The 19,400-nt window shown below is 39.8% G+C and overlaps 1 protein-coding gene across 1 annotated transcript in view; it reads left to right on the top strand.

Moving 5' to 3' along the window:
• Positions 1 to 18,211, top strand: part of LOC139752935 (uncharacterized) — a 110,722-nt gene extending 92,511 nt beyond the window's left edge. The window contains exons 4-6 of the mRNA XM_071669016.1: positions 1,618 to 1,778; positions 8,504 to 8,642; positions 11,430 to 18,211. Coding sequence (XP_071525117.1) covers positions 1,618 to 1,778; positions 8,504 to 8,642; positions 11,430 to 12,289 — 1,160 coding nt within the window. The 3' untranslated portion in view covers positions 12,290 to 18,211. The remainder of the gene's footprint in view (positions 1 to 1,617; positions 1,779 to 8,503; positions 8,643 to 11,429) is intronic.
• Positions 18,212 to 19,400: the final 1,189 nt, after the last annotated feature.

The raw sequence follows: 19,400 nt of genomic DNA, 5'->3' as shown, positions 1-19,400 counted from the left end.
CAGGAAAAATAATGAAATACAAAAGACCTGAAAGCAAAAATGAAATGGCACTTTAAAGATACACCCAGGAGAATTTTCTGTTGAGTTCCTGATTAGGATATTCTCTACAGTATTATTGTTGCTATAGACAACATTTACATTAAGCAATATGAGAAGTAAAGTAAAATTATTAAAAGGGAGAACTAAAAGACTCTAGGTGTCAATGTTTCATTTTCCCCGTGGACTCATTGGAATATATATATATATATATATATATATATATATATATATATATATATATATATATATATATTTTTTTTTTCTTTCTTTTAAACTATTCGCCATTTCCCGCGTTAGCGAGGTAGCATTAAGAACAGAGGACTGGGCCTTTGAGGGAATACCCTCACCTGGCCCAATTCTCTGTTCCTTCTTTTGGAAAAAAAAAAAAAAAAAAAAAAAAAAAAAAAAAAAAAAAAAAAAACGAGAGGGGAGGATTTCCAGCCCCCCGCTCCCTCCCCTTTTAGTCGCCTTCTACGACACGCAGGGAATACGTGGGAAGTATTCTTAATCCCCTATCCCCAGGGATCATATATATATATATATATATATATATATATATATATATATATATATATATATTTTCATTTTCCCCGTGGACTCATTGGAATATATATATATATATATATATATATATATATATATATATATATATATATATATATATATATATATATATATATATATATATATATATATATGTATATAAGACTACCGTGTAGCCTGTTCCGACACAACTAACATAAATAGAAAAAGAAAAATGACACAAAATGTATAATAAACCTCAGAGTAGCAAGGGTGCTATTGTGCGTTCACAAAGTTTTACAACCACAACTGTAACACCAGAGTACAACAACACGAGATGGCATCACGCAAACACACACACACACACACACACACACACACGTATATTTATATATATATTTCACACAACATTTCTTCCGCAGTTGACGAGAGCAATTTGCATTTTACGGCGTTGTATATATGTGGTTTGAATCCCACTATCTTCCTTTTATGTTCCTGAAGTCCTGAAGGTTTTGATGCCATTCGTATTCTCATTATTTTTCTCACATGTAACATTATTGTTATTATAATTATTATCATTGTTAGTATTATTATCATTATTATTATTATTATTATTATTATTATTATTATTATTATTATTATTATTATTATTATTATTATCATTATTGCTATTATCATTATCATTATTGTCATTATCTTTGAAAATATTGATAATGATGATGATATAATTAATGCCAATGTTATTAACGATAATAACAATGTCATTATTAATATTACAATTATCATTATTATCATATACCTATAGTATGATCATATATTATAATCATTCTATATTATCATATAATATCTTCATTATCATATGCTTTCTTTTCTCATATCTCAGTTTTTGATATGTTTAGGACAGTCTGTCTGTCTGTATGTCTCTCTCTCTCTCTCTCTCTCTCTCTCTCTCTCTCTCTCTCTCTCTCTCTCTCTCTCTCTCTCTCTCTCTCTCTCTCTCTCTCTCTCTCTCTCTCTCTCACTAACCCCCAGTGTGTGTGTCTCTCTCTCTCGCAGTTCCCAAGGTGATGATTGTGCCTGAGGGCGATCGGTACGTCAAGGCTGGGAGCACCGTGCGTGTGGACTGCCAGATCACGGACGTTGTACAGCTGCCTGACTACATCTTCTGGTACCATGGGGACAAGCGAGTCATGGACATCCACGACCCCAACCTCCTGGTAAGTAGATCCTCCACTGAGGACGTGGGAGAGGGGACATAACCTATCAAAGTTATACACTCTCGCTCGCTCGCTCGCTCGCTCGCTCCGGTTTCTCACATCTGGCAAAAAAAAACCCATTTTGTTCCCCTCCTCCCTCGAGATCGCAACCCGTGAAAGAATATGTCTTATCTATAACATACACACACACACACACGCACACAGAGACACAGACACACACACACACAGACACACACTCACACACACACACACACACACACTCACACACTCACACACAGAGACATTTTCCATCGGAAGTCATTACTTTCCTCGAAGAGTCTCCTCTCGTCTGGAGAATCATCGAAGTCAGACTTCGAAGTCCCCCACTCTCATCTATCGAACACACACCTACCCCATTGTCATTTCTCTTCCTCGTATATATTTTTTCCCCTACCTTTTTTTTTTATGCCTCTGTATTGTTGTTAGTCCTCGACCTGAGGTTTATATTGTGGATTCTCCTCCTCTTATTTACTAGCTTGGCTTCCTATCAAGAGATAAGGATCAGGGTCATCTTATCTGCCGGAGAGGGTCAGATTCCCGCCTCTGATCAAGGAGATATCGCCCGCTCGCAACAGTATGGGTAGGATAGTGTTATCTTGCCTGAGTCTTATGGATTTCACACCTCATCTCTGATTACTTTTATGTTTACACATAAATGTGTAAAAAAGTTTTTACAATTATTATTTCATAGAGGAATTTTAAAGATCCACGATATATATATATATATATATATATATATATATATATATATATATATATATATATATATATATATATATATATATATATATACGTATATATTTGTCTGTGTGTGGGTGTGTGTAAAGAATTTCAAAGCGTTTGTTTATGTGAATATATGAATATTGTGGTGAAAACATTTTTGTGTATGATATTTTTGTGAATGTTTTTGTATCTGAATGTCTTTGTAGCAAGAGCTCATCAGTACTGAAAGCAAAAAAAAAAAAAATAGAATCATTAAACTTGGTGTCACTGTTCAAACCACTAGTGCTATGATAAACCTTAATATCCCTCGAATTGCTTGGTTGAAACTTGTCCTCTGATAGTTTAAAGTCAAACTTCGGCCTAAGCCTCACTTGACCTCGTTCGGCAGTTCAGTAGTTCCAACAGAGTTATGCACAATTAAGCTGTGCTTTAGTGTTTAACTGGAGTTCAAAGACTGTATCCATTATCTATGTAATAGCATTAAGATTAACTTAAACGGTCCTATTCCAGCAGATAATGGGGTCATTACGTCTAACTACCATGTCCCCTCAAACTACCGCTCGTTTAACACTTACGAGATAACAGAGATTAGATCGCTCTCTAGCGGGATTCTGATTTCGATGACGCCCCTATAGACTTTTCTCTGTATGCCCTTATTTTCGTTAGGTAGTGGTACAGGAACTTACTTCCTCGTCTGTGTATCCTACAGGAGATTTCTGGTTCTCACCTGCATAATAGATCAGTTCTTCACCCACTGATTACCAGGTCCCTTACTACCTCACAATACAAGGCTGGTACCTCTTCTTCCCTCACAATCACACAGCACTAGAATGGTACCATATCCTCCTCCCTCACTGCCTCACGACACATGACTGATACCTCTAACTCCCTCACTGCCTCACAACACTAGAGTGGTATCTTTTTCTCCCTCACGACCTCACAACATTAGAATGGTACCTCTCCCTCCCTCACTACCTCACAACACTAGACTAGAGCCTCCTTCTCATCCAGTATCTCACAACAACAGACCAGTGCGTAAGTTTCCCTCACTACCTCACAGATGGTACTTCGTCCCATTGAGTTACAGCTTCCTCACCCCCTCACAACAATGAACCATTGCCTCCAACCCCACTCACCTCTATCTCGAATCCCCAGCTTCCATCTCTTTAAAAATGATAACTTCCCTCCCCTTACATCCCTCTGTTTCATTTTACCTCTTCGCCGTTTCCCCCCCTCACATTCTCTTTCTCTCTCTCTCTCTCTCTCTCTCTCTCTCTCTCTCTCTCTCTCTCTTGCTGCTGCTGCTGCTGCTGCTCGCCCTCTGATAAAGCGACACTAACATTACTGTGGGAGTAAGTGGGAGGGTGGTACAGCCGAGGGGGAAGGCCGGCCGGGGAGGAGGAGGAGGAGGAGGAGAGTGGGGAGAGGAAGGGGTGGGAGTGGGGCGGAGGGGTGAAGTAATGGCCGGACCCCGGACAGAGTCAGCGAAATTGTCGCAATAAATGCGGCGATAATAATGCAGACGCGTGGATTGTGTAGCCAGAGGGCAGGAGGAGAGGTGAGAGGTTGGAGTGTGGTGGTGGTGTGTGTGTGTGTGTGTGTGTGGGTGGTACGTTGGCAGAGAGAGAGAGAGAGAGAGAGAGAGAGAGAGAGAGAGAGAGAGAGAGAGAGAGAGAGAGAGAGAGAGAGAGAGAGAGAGAGAAAGTAGATGGAATGTGAAGGGTAAATGGAGGATGTGAACGGAAGGTAATATGATGAGAGGGAGGGAATGGAATGGCTCACTGGAAGACAAGTGAGAACTGGGGGAAAGCCAGGAAAGAAAATGTGGAAAGCGATGAGAGAGAGAGAGAGAGAGAGAGAGAGAGAGAGAGAGAGAGAGAGAGAGAGAGAGAGAGAGAGAGAGAGAGAGAGAGAGAGAGAGAGAGAGAGAGAGAGAGAGAGAGAGAGAGAGAGAGAGAGAGAAGGTTAGATGTCGTTTTAAACCTGGGGTATCACGTCCAATGGCCAGTGCCTCCGTCCCCAATCTGAAATCACCAGTGTTGGTTCAGCGTTTGACCTTGAATTCTTTACAACTGGGTCACACACAGTCTGCTGGATATGGGGGACGAATGGGCGTAACCCTGAGTCATCTCTGTGGGTAAAAGAAAATGAGTAGTTCTCCAGATTTTTCTCTGGGGTTAGAGTCATCCAATACCTCTCCTTCTCATAGCCGTGTCAGGGGGGACAAATCTGGCTTGCCCATTGAATAATCTGTGGGGTTAAAATAGGTTTTAGATTTTCTTTTTTTTTTTTAGGGTTTTGGGAGATCCGAACGTCACTGCATGAGACTAGATTACCCGTTGTGTTCGTAATTGTTTTTGACATTGACTTCCACGAACAAATGCGTCAGACTTTGTTGCTGATTAAAAAATTAATTATCGATAACAGAATCCATTAGAGGGATGGTTGGCCAACAAAAGGCTTTTCAATACATTATGGGGCGGCCATATAGTTCTACCCCATCAACATGAACTAAAAAGAAAAAAGAAAGGTAAAGGCTTTCATTACATTATGAAGAGCCATTTACGTGTAGTCTATCAACCTGAAATGCTACAGAATCTTTTAGTTTATGATGTGGGAGACATTTCGTTGTATCCCATCTACTCGAATGAGTACAGAAGTTTTGTATACACTATAGGTAACCATTACGTTTCATCCCATCCACCTGAACACCCATACAAGCTTTGTGTGCGTAAAGGATAACCATTTAGCTCCATCCCCTCAGTTTGAAAAGCCTTGAAAAGCTTTCAGTGCATTATAGGAACTGCCTTTCGATCTCGTTTCTCAGCAACAACAGCAAAGAGTCTGTGTGTTATCTGAACCCTCAACCCCCTCCCTCCCTCCCCCCTTCCCTCCCTCCTTCCCTCTCTCTTTCTCGTCAACCTCAAGAATTGGAAAAGAAAAGAAAAGAAACATTGATGACCCTTTCTGAATAAAGAGAGAATAGATTTAAAAAAAGATGAACAACTGAAAAGATATGATTATTCGTCCAGAACTCACGACTGGGATTTATTTAAAAGGTTCATCAGGGAAAAGACTTTCTTTGTTTTCTCACGTCGACCGAGAATAAACTAATTGATGACAATTGAAAAGAAAATACCAGTTTCTCCTAATAGTCTGAAAAGACATCATTAAAACTGATAACCAAACAAAGTAGTAATGTTTACTTTTCTCTATGATATTTTAAAGAAAATGAAAAATCCAAGCAAATTTCCATTCTCTAATTTCTTGGCACAAAGGTATAAAAATATCTGCCTACAATTTGAACTTCCTGTCATGCAGGTTTGATAGAAAACTAATCAGCCTTTTATCAGAAACTTTCATTTTTACTTCCTAACTTTCCCTTTGACGTTTGTGAGGCCTTCATGATACAAATTATCGACAAAATGATTTTGCTGGTGCAGGTTTGAAGGTGATCAATGGTCAAGGAGACGGATTATTAGGGGATGAATAGGGGAGGAAAAGAGAGAGAGAGAGAGAGAGAGAGAGAGAGAGAGAGAGAGAGAGAGAGAGAGAGAGAGAGAGAGAGAGAGAGAGAGAGAGAGAGAGAGAGAGAGAGAGAGAGAGAGAGAGAGAGAGAGAGAGAGAGAGAGAGAGAGAGAGAGAGAGAGAGAGACTGTACCTTTCAAGGTTTCCTTACGAGCTGGGAAGTTTCTTTATCCCCTTCCAAGAAGTCTCGGACGAGGAAATCAAGCACCTTGCTACTCCAGCAGAACAACAACAACAGAGGGCGAAGGTAACTGACTCTCTCTCTCTCGAGCACCAAAGACCAGAGTGAGGTAGAAGCAACTCCTTGACCTCTGGCTGAGAGGTGTGAAGCTCAGGGAAAAAAAGAAAATTCAACAGGCTCCGCCAGTACACCAAGTTAAACTAGAGTGTGATAAGAGGGGTAATTGCTGTGCACTGTCTAACTAGGGTACTTTACAAGCTCTGGTTTGCTGCCAAGAGCAGCACCGAGTGTGGGATTGGATATAGAGTTAAGTGGTTCAGATTCCCTTGAGGCTAACAGGGAACAGAATACCTAGAAGGTTTAGTGCACTTGAGACAACAGCTGGTTACGTATAGAATATAGCATTTTAAGGTAATGGGTGTGAGTGCAGCAGTTAGCAGATAGAAGGCTTTATAGCTCACACAGCAGTTAATGAAAGAACTGCCGCTCAGTAGAGACATAGCAATCAGCTAAGTTAACCGGGAACTTAGACATAGTAAGCGAATGTGAGATGTCTTTCCATACACAGAATGGAAACTCACATGACAACAGAGGACTGAAGGCTCAGCGCATTCAGTAGAAAACAGACAACTCACAGGCCAGCAGACAGCTCAAGGGAAAAACGGAGGAGCCAATGAGACATTTCCAATCAACAAAAATTCATGGAACACCAGAAACACTATACAACTCCTAGGCAGACTACGATGATGGTGGAGATCGTGTAGTCAAGAGACAACAGAAAGATCACAGGATCGTAAGCGTACAGACAGACACCAGATATCCCAGTGTCACACGAAATCAGGAAACGTCACATACAGCTGGCTCATCGGACAGCAGACTGACATTGCAGCACTCCTAGATCTGCAGCTGGTCTCCAGCTGGTTCTGGCTGGAGGTGAGATGGTCAAGAAAGTCAAGGATGGACTGGGGTTTCAGTTTGTATATATATATATATATATATATATATATATATATATATATATATATATATATATATATATATATATATATATATATATATATATATATCCTTACTGGGGACTGAATTTGATCGCGTTTAAGTGAACTTCATCCTCTTTACAGACCTTCTTCGACAAAATTATTTACTAGCAAAAGAATATTTTAAGTTCCTCGTGCTTTTGTGTAATATTCAGATAATTCCCGAATAGCAAAGTATATTTTCCTATTGAAAAACTGTTGTCAGAACACTGATTCATCGCAGGTCAAAAGAATTATGCTCACATGATGAGAAATACGTTAGCATTAGAGGCAATCAGATGGGATGAAGGTGTCAGACTCCCAAAATGACATTGGTCCCACAGATCCTCTTTTATACTCAAAATGGTCACCATAGATCTTATCCCAGAATACTTCACACCTCACCATATCTCACACCCATCCTAGATCACACCCACCAGAAATCACACCACCTTTCACACACACACACCACCACAGATCACACCCAGCCACAGATCACACCCACCACAGATCACACCCAGCCACCGATCACACCCAGCTACAGAACGCACCCAACCATAGTTCACACCCAGCCACAAATCACTCGCCACCATCAAATCCCTCTCAACAACAGCTGATAATCAGTTAATCTCCAGCAGTTCTTCACCTCTGTGAAGCTCCCTTAAAAGTTCCCAGTGAAGAACAAAATAACAATTTCCCCAGGGAATTCCTCTCGCCCCGAGTCTCTTCAATACCTTCTCAGAACGGTAGATTGGCCACTTCCCTGAGGATTTTGCCACCAGATGGCTCCCATAGTAAACTTACGAGCATGGGTTACCACAGGGCGATCTGCTGTCCCTTCCTCTGTTATTGACCAACCAACGAACTGTTTTAAGATGTATTTTTCTGCACTTCCTCACTCTCTTGCCCCTATCCTACCTTTGCTATCATTTCAAGTACAGTAACTAATTAGGATAATTACTAGGTATGATCAAAATCTAATTTACATGATTAATGAGATAATTACCTGAGTGTAGGCATTTACTGATCACTTTGAACTATGATACCAACATTATATCTTATCTGCTAAAGGTTATAATTACGGGTGAACTTCCCCTTATCTAAAAGTGGTGTAAATCATGTTCTTGTGTCAAAATGTCACTGATAATGACTGAAAGTATAACATTACCGTAGATCTCACTGATAACAATGATGTGACGACGTCTCTCTCTCTTTCTTTTTTTTTTTCCTGGCGTTAGGTCACTGTGAAGAGGACGGGTGTGGAGGCTATAACATCGACCCTTACCATCCATAAGGTTCGCCAGGAGCAGAGCGGCAACTATACATGTATGCCCTCCAATCTGCACGCTGCCTCAGTCACACTCCACGTCCTCAATGGTCAGTATATGTGTATGGCGGTGAAGTCACTCTTTACACCCAAGTCATCATTGGTCAGTACATCAGCTTGCTAAGCCTTAAGTAGCCAGTAAAGTTCCCCCTCCATGTCCTCAGTGATCAGTAACGTCTCCCAAGTCAGTAGTGGTAAGTAAAGTTACTCTCAAAGTCAACAAAGACTAATAAAGTTGTCCTTCAGTTGGTCTTCACTGATAAGGAAAGTTATTTTGAGTCATCATTTTGACAGTTACGTTAACCCTGATCTCCTCACACAGATAAGTAATGTTACACTTCATCCTCAGCCATGAGTAAATTCATTCACCATATTTCTCACAGTGAGTCTAACCTCATGTTCCTAGTTGTGTGGTAAGTCACATGACGCAGATGGTACGCCATGTATTCCTAATCATGCACAATGTCATGTTTTCTCCTGTAGATAAGAAGATACATGTTCTCTGTCGGTTAGAAAACTTTTGGGGTCTCAGTTATCAGACAAAAATCAATAAATCTATAGATGAATATATATAAGTTGAGAATGGGAAACCGGCTGGCAGCCATGTGGACAGAGAATAGGAACTTACATATGATATTGTCGCTTCTATTTACTCTTTTTATTGTTGATATGTCACAAGCTCTGGCACTCCACAAGCTGGCACTCCATACTCTGACACTTGCTCTTCAAGAGGAGGCTGAGCTGGACCTTGACCTTTGTAATTTGCACACAAGTATCACTTCAGATTTTCCTCGTCTCACAGTTAGTTTCGCATTACTCCAGCCACTGTAGACAGAAACTAGGATCTCTAAATGATATTTTTCGTCGTTCTTTCTCGAATGTATATATATATATATATATATATATATATATATATATATATATATATATATATATATATATATATATATATATATATATATATATATATCAAGGCATCTATAAAAATAACCAACAATTTACACCAAGTGAAAGGCAACCATTGGGAAAAAAAAAATTCAAATGACATACCCACATGTGTTGAACGCGCCCAGTCATGCACCACTTTGGATGATTATCATGCAAAATGTAACAATGCATGGTGTAATTTCTCTCCATGAAACAGACACAGCTATCATGTGTTTGTACCTACAAACACTAGTGTGGGAATATTCATAAAAGAAAATGTTTTTTCACTTGGACACACTGTGAGGTTTGGGATGTTAGTATTTAATATTTCTTTTGATATCTCTATATATAAAAGGTCTCAGTGTTATATATATATATATATATATATATATATATATATATATATATATATATATATATATATATATATATATATATATATATATATATATATATATATATATAAGGTAAAATATATGCTTGTTAAAGTATTACATCGCAGACTCACTTATGAGATAAAACCGGCTAATGTAAAAGTCACAGGATAAGAAAATAAAAGATGAAAATTGAACGTAAGTACTATGATATATTGTGTCTCCATATACTAAGAAATATTCTCTGTGCAATAGTAAGAATATCTTTAGCTGAATATCCTACAGCGTAGGAATAGCTTAAGCTTGATATTATAAGTCAGTAAGGATGTTCTCAGCTGACATAAGACAGTAAATTAGAATATTAGAAAAAAAAAGATAATAGATTCAAGGCATTTTCAAGGACACGGAGTCAAGGTGAACAAGAAAATATATACAGATCCCAACCTTCTATCCAGTGATGAGGCAAAGGCATCTTAGACAAACGTAATAAATTAGTTCCCTCTGTAACTTTCAAAATGGAAGAGGAAGTCATTAATTCATTACCCTCTTTAGACACTTTGATAAGAAAGGATCTTGGGCTCAGAGTTGATAGAAAAGTTACCTAGTGTGAGGTGTTAATTCATTATATCTCGAACCATCACGATTCTGTAAATTTTCACCTCATGCTAGAATTTTAAAACAACTTGATATTACTGTTTAATGTTGCTTTCAAATATGAAAACACCGTTAGGCTTTCGTTAATAAAGAACAGACCATCCTCATGAAAAATCAGGTGTCTTCTCTGTTTCATATGAAGTCTGTAATAATATATATATTGGCCAAAAAAAACCAGGTATATCTTTAACGAAGAGGATTCAGTAGTACAAATGTTCTGTAAGGACAGCCTCAGAATCAAACGCAGTATTCAAACATACAGAAGAGCATTTACGTGTCACTTATTGTCATGTTTACTGTTAAAGATGATATCTTAATGAATTCCCTGTTGAAATGTGGAAAAATCAAGAAAAACAGTTGCTGACCTGTCTCTTGCCAGGTAGAGGGAAGGGTCACTTTACGTTTCTAGTCATCTTAACCATTCATAAGACAAATGAACTCGTAATCACCTTGTACTGAACTTGTAATCACGTTGTACTTAACTTGTACTCATCTTGTACTGTACTTGTAATCACCTTGTACTTAACTTGTACTCATCTTGTACTAGACTTGTAATCAACCTTGTACTTGACATATATTCATCTTGTACTTCTATCCGTATTGAACAAGCTCTTACTTACCCACTTCAATCAAGAGTGTGACTCAATTCCATTCTTCTTCATGACATGTAGTAACACTTACATACGATTTACTTTAGATTAAGAGAAGAAAAGAGGGTTAGAAGACATCACTATAATGAGAACCATATTACATAATGTCAAAACAGGCGTGATGATAATGGCACCGCTTGGGGGGGGCGCCGCCGTCGTGATTATGAGAACCTCAGAAGACACTGAAGACGTCATGTCATTAATGTGTTTGTTATTCTCTCCTCCTCGACAGAGAAGCACCCGGCAGCGATGCAAGGCGAACGGAACGGCGCGTGTACCTCCGAAGCCAAGATGAACGTTACCCTCGGCGTCTTACTCTTTGTCCTCGTCTGCACTGTGTCCTTCGGCCTTAATGAAGAAAATAGTGAGTCGGCGGCGGCAAAGGAGAGGAGGCCCTTGGATCTCGCCTCATCATCTTCTCCCAAGTCTCCAGCAGTTTCGTCCTCTTCCTCCGTCTCTCTCCGCTCTAACGCCTCCTTCAGCCCCGTCGACCCCGGCGCCGACTCTGCCGTCATATTTGATCAGGACAAGAGGAGGACGACTGAAATCCTTCGGGATCTTGTGAAGGAAGAAGTCCTTCATCTGGCCCGAGAAGTCCTCGCCGAGGGGCCTGAGGGTCAGGTTCTCGCGACGAAGGACCAGCGTCGACTGCCACCTTCCCCCGTCAGTGTTGGCAACCCCACCTGGAGACCTCTGGCCCTGCAGCACTTGGCCAGGACACGAGTGGCACTCGGGGTGGAGGGTCATTCTTTAACGCACTTCTGGAACCGGCAGGACCCGCTAGTGGCGACCCTTGACGAGGCTCCAGCCCTGCCTCATATAGAAGAGGAGGAGGAGATGGAAGAGGAAGAGGGGGAAGAAGAGGAGGTGGACAAGGAGGAGGAGGAGGAGGAGGGAGAAAAAGAAGAAGAAGAGGAGGAGGAGGAGGAGGGGCTAGTAGTATTACTAGTCGTAGTTGTGGCGTCTCTCCAGATGAATCCAACCAAGCCAACTGCTGACCCTTCGAAGAAGCAGCTGGTATCCTCCTCTGTCGCCAACGTGAACTCCTGTAGGAGCTGTGGTCGGTGGATGCTGGTGGCCAGAACTCGGTGATCGGTGCAAGCGGGCCCCCTTTCCTCCCCCACACCCACTCATCCTCCTTCCTCCCACAACTACTTGTATATATGACGTGTAAATAGACATATGATTTTTATGTGTACAGATAGAGTCGTACAAAATATCGTTCCCTGTTAGTATTTAGCAGTGGATGAATCATGGAAAGTGTCGTTTTGTAGACATTTATAAGAGAGGAAAAAAAAAAAGAAGATGAAGGAGACGAAAGACAATAAATCCAGTCCCCCAGCATGGCCAGGCTGACTTGGCAGAGCAAGCACTCGACAATTCCTGTATATAAAACAATCTTTTTCTGGTCTTGATCCAAAGAGGTTCTTCGTGTAACCTTTTTATTCTTTTCTGTTTTGAAATAGACGAGTTTCCTGAAGCATTGGTTAATTTGACTCAAGACTCGAGTAACAATTTCATGCTTAAGTGCCATAAAAAAAAGAGAGAAAAAAATCATGATAGTGAAGCTTTTGTTATGTTATTTCCTTCTATATTTTCCCCAACTTACTAGAAAAATGTATACGAATGTGTATTTCATGTTTGAATTATATCTAGAACCGAACTCCCAAGTGTTCTATGTTGACAAGAATGGCATAGGTTGTCGCGTGGTTGGACGCAATGGAAGTCACTGTAGTCATTAAACATTCAAAACACTCGTATGAGCCGTTACAAAACACTCAAAACACTCGTGTGAATCGGTACTAAACACTCTAAACACTCGTACGAGTTAGTGTAAACACTCGTGACGTAATCTAAGCCACAATCTTAGCACTAAATCATTGTTGACAAAACCGATTGTGTTTTCCATCCGTTTTCTATCAGTAAAACAGTATCAGTTTTTGAATCATCATTATAACTAGATTTCGTTAAGATTATATATATATATATATATATATATATATATATATATATATATATATATATATATATATATATATATATATATATATATATATATATATATATATATATATATATATATATATATATATATATATATATATATATATATATATATATATATATATACAACGTTTTTCCGTCTATTATGTTAGTGGGTATTCCCACTGACGTCATCATTTATTGTGAGTGTGGCTCAAAGAAGATGAGAACCTGGTCTCCTAGACTTGCCTCATACCACAGTCTGGTCTTCTGGTAGTACGGGCCCGTTGCTCTACTGTCGCATCGCAGACCATCCACAATTCACCGAGGGAGCAGTGTTAGATCACGTAGTTCTGGAACACCGCTGGTTCGTTCTCTTCGTCTCGTTACATAGCACCAAATGGCGTTAGAACTGTGATGGTCTGTTCTTGTGAACTTATCACAAAAGACCATCAGGCCATCAGACGTTTGAGCAGTGTTCCTCTTGTCTCGTGGACCCAGCGCATAAGACCATTATACCATCTGGTGTTAGGCCCGCGTGTGAATAAGTCCTTTCGTGCATTCTAACACCTACAGAGAACCTGGTGTTAGAACGGTGTTAACGCTGTTCTCTACACCTTCAGAAGGTTGTGGAAAATAAATGACGTCCAAGCCCCCTGGTGATGAGGCACCGAATGACACCTTAAATGCACAGGTCTTAGGCGCTTCGCTCAAATTCAGTGTTTCGTAAAGGAAATTCATCTCTGAGTTGTGTATTTATGTGTTCACTGTACACTGTTTGATATTTTCCAAAAGCCGACAGGATACATATTATTATGTGAGATAAAACACATAACACTGAGCTTTCTGTGTAGACTACATAGATGTTTATTATGCTGTTTGTTTGTTTTTTAAAGGGGGAATGACAAGGAAAAGAAAATGTATTGCTGATTTTGTACATGGCTCACGATTGATTATGACACACCGGAACACTTCTTTTTGCTTCAAAGCTGCATATGTTTGGACCATTTATTTTCGACAGGGTTACATGCAATTGTTGGAAGAAACACCTGAGTTTTTTTTTTTTTGTATTTTCTTCTTTCATTCTTTATCTACAAAAATAAATGGGAAGACTGTAGGAAGCGCAAGTTCTTTTCTTTCAGAGTCAGTGTATGTTTATGGTTGAATTGTCGACAACGTAGCTAAAGCAGGAGACGACGCACTTAGTGTCAAAGGGTTCGTAACCATCTTTCTCAAATCTACACAAAACAAAAACAAAAGTTCGACGACGTTTGAGCGTTTGGTGGATGAAGCAAATGCCTTTTTTTGACACGAGGGTAAGAAAGCCTCTCTAAAAAAAAAAGTAGATTTATACAAAAGAACCTCAAAAGTGACAACAACTGCATTTCAAAATGTATGAAAAAGAGAGTGAAATCCCTCGGTCATAAGCCCATTACATAAACCAGACACAGTTTTCGTCCTCTCACTACACCTACGATATAGCTAACACCATAACATGGAAAACGTATCTCCACTAGTTGAATACATGAATAATGCAACAAAAATATGGCTCGCGGTCCTTAAAAGGATAAGAACAACAGTAGAACCTTTTTAAGAAAACATCTTTTCCTTTTCCAAACACTGTTAAAATCAAGTCCTTCCCTGGAATTTCAGAATCATCTATTCTTATCACTCTCAGATCCACTGGGACCTTTCATTCTTGCTTTAAACATAAAGGGAAAAGTGATTTATATACAATGACAGGGTTAACGAGGCTCCACAATCGCACCCACATCACGTCCTCTCTGCTTTATGCAGATATAAATACCAAACCACAACAATCGTACGTACGATGAATCTCTAAAACTCAGATTTTCATAAAAACCACCATGTTTAACTGTGAATAAGATCAACTGCTTCCACAGCAAACGTATCAGAAGAACAATTCAGCAAACACAATTCAGTCCAGCCTGCCAGCGAAGATCTTATCCCACCAGCCATTGTGTACCAATGCTGTTTCAAACAGATTCATGATCGTAATTTTACAAAATTTACAAAATTACACGAAATTTCCCTACCACAATCTTTATTTGGAAAGCCAATTGTTATCTGACAACGACAGACGATTCTATTTTCCATTCGCACAAATAAAAGACACATTCATATTCTTATAAATATCTTCCAGCAATCTCTCACCCTTGAGGTCTGTTTGCTCATAATGCGACCTGGTTTTTTTTTCTTCTCTCTCTCTTTTATTATCATTTTCAAAGGTACTTGAAGATGATGATGATGTTTAAATGAGCTCAATGATATCTTCGACTGTAAAAAAGGTTATAAAACTTTCCTTAAGGGAAAGTGTCCATGTGTGTATTCATTAAGTCTTCAAAGTTCGTCGCACAACTGTATTACGAAGTTCGTCGTACAAATGTATTACGAAGTTCGTCGTTCAAATGTATTACGAAGTTCGTCGTACAACTGTATTACGAAATCAGCCTTGTGTTGGGACGGTTTGCACGTCTTCTGAACTGTGTAGAGTTTTTTCATTTACATTTTTTTTCCACCATTTTGGAACTTTGATGGTTTTGAGTACTAATAGCATTCAGTACTCCATAACGTGACATGTAGGACTTGTATAACCATGTGATTTCGATTAATGAAGTCTAGCTTGATCGTGAGAAGGAAACGTGGCCTGATTCATTCTACGGAAACCTATTCAAAATTTTTCCCTTTTCGTACAGGAACTGGGGGACTTATGCTGGCAATCCAGTCATTGACATAGTTGTATGAGGAACAGTAAGATCGCTTCAGTGAGACTTAAAGATAAGACGCGATATCAAGTGAAATAGTTGGCGATGAGTTTATTAGAGAAATATAAAGGGTCGAGTTGGCATATACGTGAGAGAAGTATATACCGTTACATAAACATTCAAGAGACGTTAGTGATTTTAAAAAGCCGAAGGAAAAATATTTACCAATGTTAAAGTAATATATTTATCAGTGAAGATTTGACAGAGAGAAATATGGTGTTCACGAAGTGGAGGTAATATTATGTGAGAATGGAAATGTTTTATTTGTATGCGAAAGATGAAGACCACATATTTGAAAGGAAAGAAGATATACATGAAATATATGAAAAATATTTCTTTGAAATGGATCAATACGGAAAATTTACGATAAACACTTTGAAACCGAGGAAAAAAAACTGGATACAGATAAATGAAGAGAGATAATACAACAATAAACGAGACAAATGAGATTTTTCAAAAAAGAACTTCACTGAAAACCAGAACATTGGAAACGAAGGTTGTCGACACGGGCCCCACGTTGTCTCGTCACACACTCCACACCAAGGCTTTAGTGGTGGCGTCACAACGCGAGTCCGGACTTGGTTGGAAATGTATCATTTTTTTTCTGTAATGGTCTTCCTTCTGAGGCTTATGTGTGAGGAGTGAGGGTGGGAGACGCCCAGCTCAACATCCTGGTACATGTAGCTCAATTATCAAGGGACTGAATTCCCCTTTTTGGGGACGATGGTAAGTACCTTAAGGACGACGGTACGATCCTTTGGTCATGATGGTATGACTCTAGTGCACGACCGTACGACTCTTTGAAGACGATGGTATGACTCCCAATCACGACTGTGCGACCGTTTGAACACGACCGTACTACCCTCGAGCACGAAGGTACGACCCTGGAGTATGCTGGTCTTTCTTGTAAATTGGTTGAATTGATTGGTCGTACCGCCATGCTCAAGGGTCGTACCGCCATGCTCAAGCCGCGTACTATCATGCTCAAGGGTCGTACCGTCGTGCTGAAGGGGTCGTACCGTCGTGCTCATGGGAAGTAACATCATGCTCAAAAGATGGAGCTAATGAGGTCATTCTTTTAACAAAGCTCAGGGCAACTAGTTGGGTTGGTTACGACGTTTTATTCGGGATTATTTTCCCATGTAGTGAAGACTTCCTTATTTCCCCTCCTATCGTCAACAGGTCTTCTGTGGTTGGAAGACTGTGGTTTTCCTTTGAACGAAATGTTTGCTTCAAGCAAAGATCAATTTATAGCCTCGTCTTCTCTAATTACTCTTAATTTCCCATTATTCCTTGCATTATTATAGGCTTTTCTCTTACAAGAAGTGATTTTATGGTTATAAGTTTCGCTCAACATTATGCATATTAATCATATCCAGCGGATCGACGATTTGATTCGTGATTAAAATGGGGATTATATGAGCTGAGTGGTGGATGCATCAGCGAAGACTCATCCATCAGTCCAAGCTAGTAGCAATGTGCCATACTAATAGAGAGGTATGACGACATGCCATGACCTTTTTCATGCATGTGTCATAGAAGCACAGCTTCCCACGGTACCAAGCCACCCCCTTCCCTTCCCTTCCTTCCTGTAGCGAAGGTACAGATCATCCTAACATAAACTCCCGGGAGTGTAACGGGTACAATAGCCCTCTGATATTTCAGGCTCGATAGAGGGTACAGTACCTATCTACGATGCCCCTTGGCTATATAACATTTCCTTTACCGGATTTTCAGTTATATGTAAATCACTCTTAAATGTATGGCAAACATTGTGTTTCCAGCGTGTGTGTGTGTGTGTGTGTGTGTGTGTGTGTGTGTGTGAGTGACAGGTTCTTCTTCTCCAAGAGGGAGGAAACCTTCAAGGGTCAAAATGGTCTATCAAAACGACTGGAAAGAAAAAAGTAATCTACATGATTCCACGAAACTGAGGATTACAACTTTCGTGGTCACTTCTTGTAATACGATGTGATTGGGTTCACAACTACATCAATATACTGTTGATCACCCAGATAGGTCTAGCTCTGTGTATATATGTATGATGTATAGAGTGAATTCCCAGTCAAAAAAAAAGAAAGAGACCAGTATGAGATGTGCAGAACGTATGACATCACACTATAAATGTAGCCATTTTTACTGTGCATTGACGGAACTGTAAACTCTAAAACATAAGAAATGTTCACTATATTATGGATTATATGTTTTGTATATATAAAATGTTTGTAATAAATGGGACACCATGAAAGACCTTTTATTTCATTTAAGTCCAATATATAATGATGATATGCCCACGAAACGTTGTCTGTCTTCAGGTGAATGTAAGGATGTCAACAACCAGAGGAAGGAAGGCATAATAGAGGTTCAATATTTGTGTACCAGTGATTCGTAACATGTTTCGGGTCGGTGTAGCCGTTGGCTTCAATGTCAGGCATTACGTACACTGTATCAACAGTGACTCTTATTTCTCCATTAGATTGATTCTTTTGTCTTATTTCAGTATTAATATATTTTGCCAAAATGATGCAACACTGAGCAAACTTTATGCGCCAAAGAAATGTTTTGTTTCAACTATACACCTCAGTCACAGTGTATCTCGAAATGTGTCTCACAAATCCGCATGATGAGGCTTCGCGAACCCTCCTGGCGGTGGTTCATGAAACCAAAGCTGTGAATCAATGGTCTATACATTCCAGGTGAGACGAGGTCCATGTATAGTCTTTAGCTCTCTAGGTACTGATGCAATACGGGGTCAACCTCACTCACCAGGTCATCTTAACTTGTTGCTGAGGAAAGTCATGTTATCAGCAACATCTTATGTTAATCAATCCATAAACAAACTTTACACACACACACACACACACACACACACACACACACACACACACAAACATGCAGACGCACACACACACACACACACACACACACACACACACACACACACACACACACACACACACACAAACATGCAGACGCACACACACACACACAGACACACACGCACATACACACACACACACACACACACACACACACACACATATGGATTCATACACAGGAACCTTGGGAAAGCAATGCTCTTGAATTCCTCAACGACAAATAAAGTAACCAGAGGAAAATATCTGAAGAGGTTCAACAGGAAGATTTGCATCGTGGAAGAAAAGAATTTGACATCATTTGCTCGGTTTGATGCCGCTAGGGTTCAAGGTGGCAAGTCTACCGTGTGCCATCTGCCTGGTGAATATCTCAGGGTCACCATAAGTTCGCTTCCCTGGACCTTCACAACAGTCTGACCGCCTGTGTGGGAATGAGGGTCATTGTCATCCTCCTCAGCCATTCACATCAAAGCGACCATCTGCTTGAGAGTTTGGGCTCAATATCCATTGAGTTCTCCTCCGTAGTCTCTCATACCAAGACTCACAAACATGTTTTCAGTG

The sequence above is a fragment of the Panulirus ornatus genome, chromosome 13 (assembly GCF_036320965.1).
Source record: "Panulirus ornatus isolate Po-2019 chromosome 13, ASM3632096v1, whole genome shotgun sequence".
Taxonomy (NCBI): Eukaryota; Metazoa; Arthropoda; class Malacostraca; order Decapoda; family Palinuridae; genus Panulirus; species Panulirus ornatus.
The sequence above is the reverse complement of the archived record's forward strand: the minus strand, read 5'-3'. Positions and strand labels throughout refer to the sequence as shown.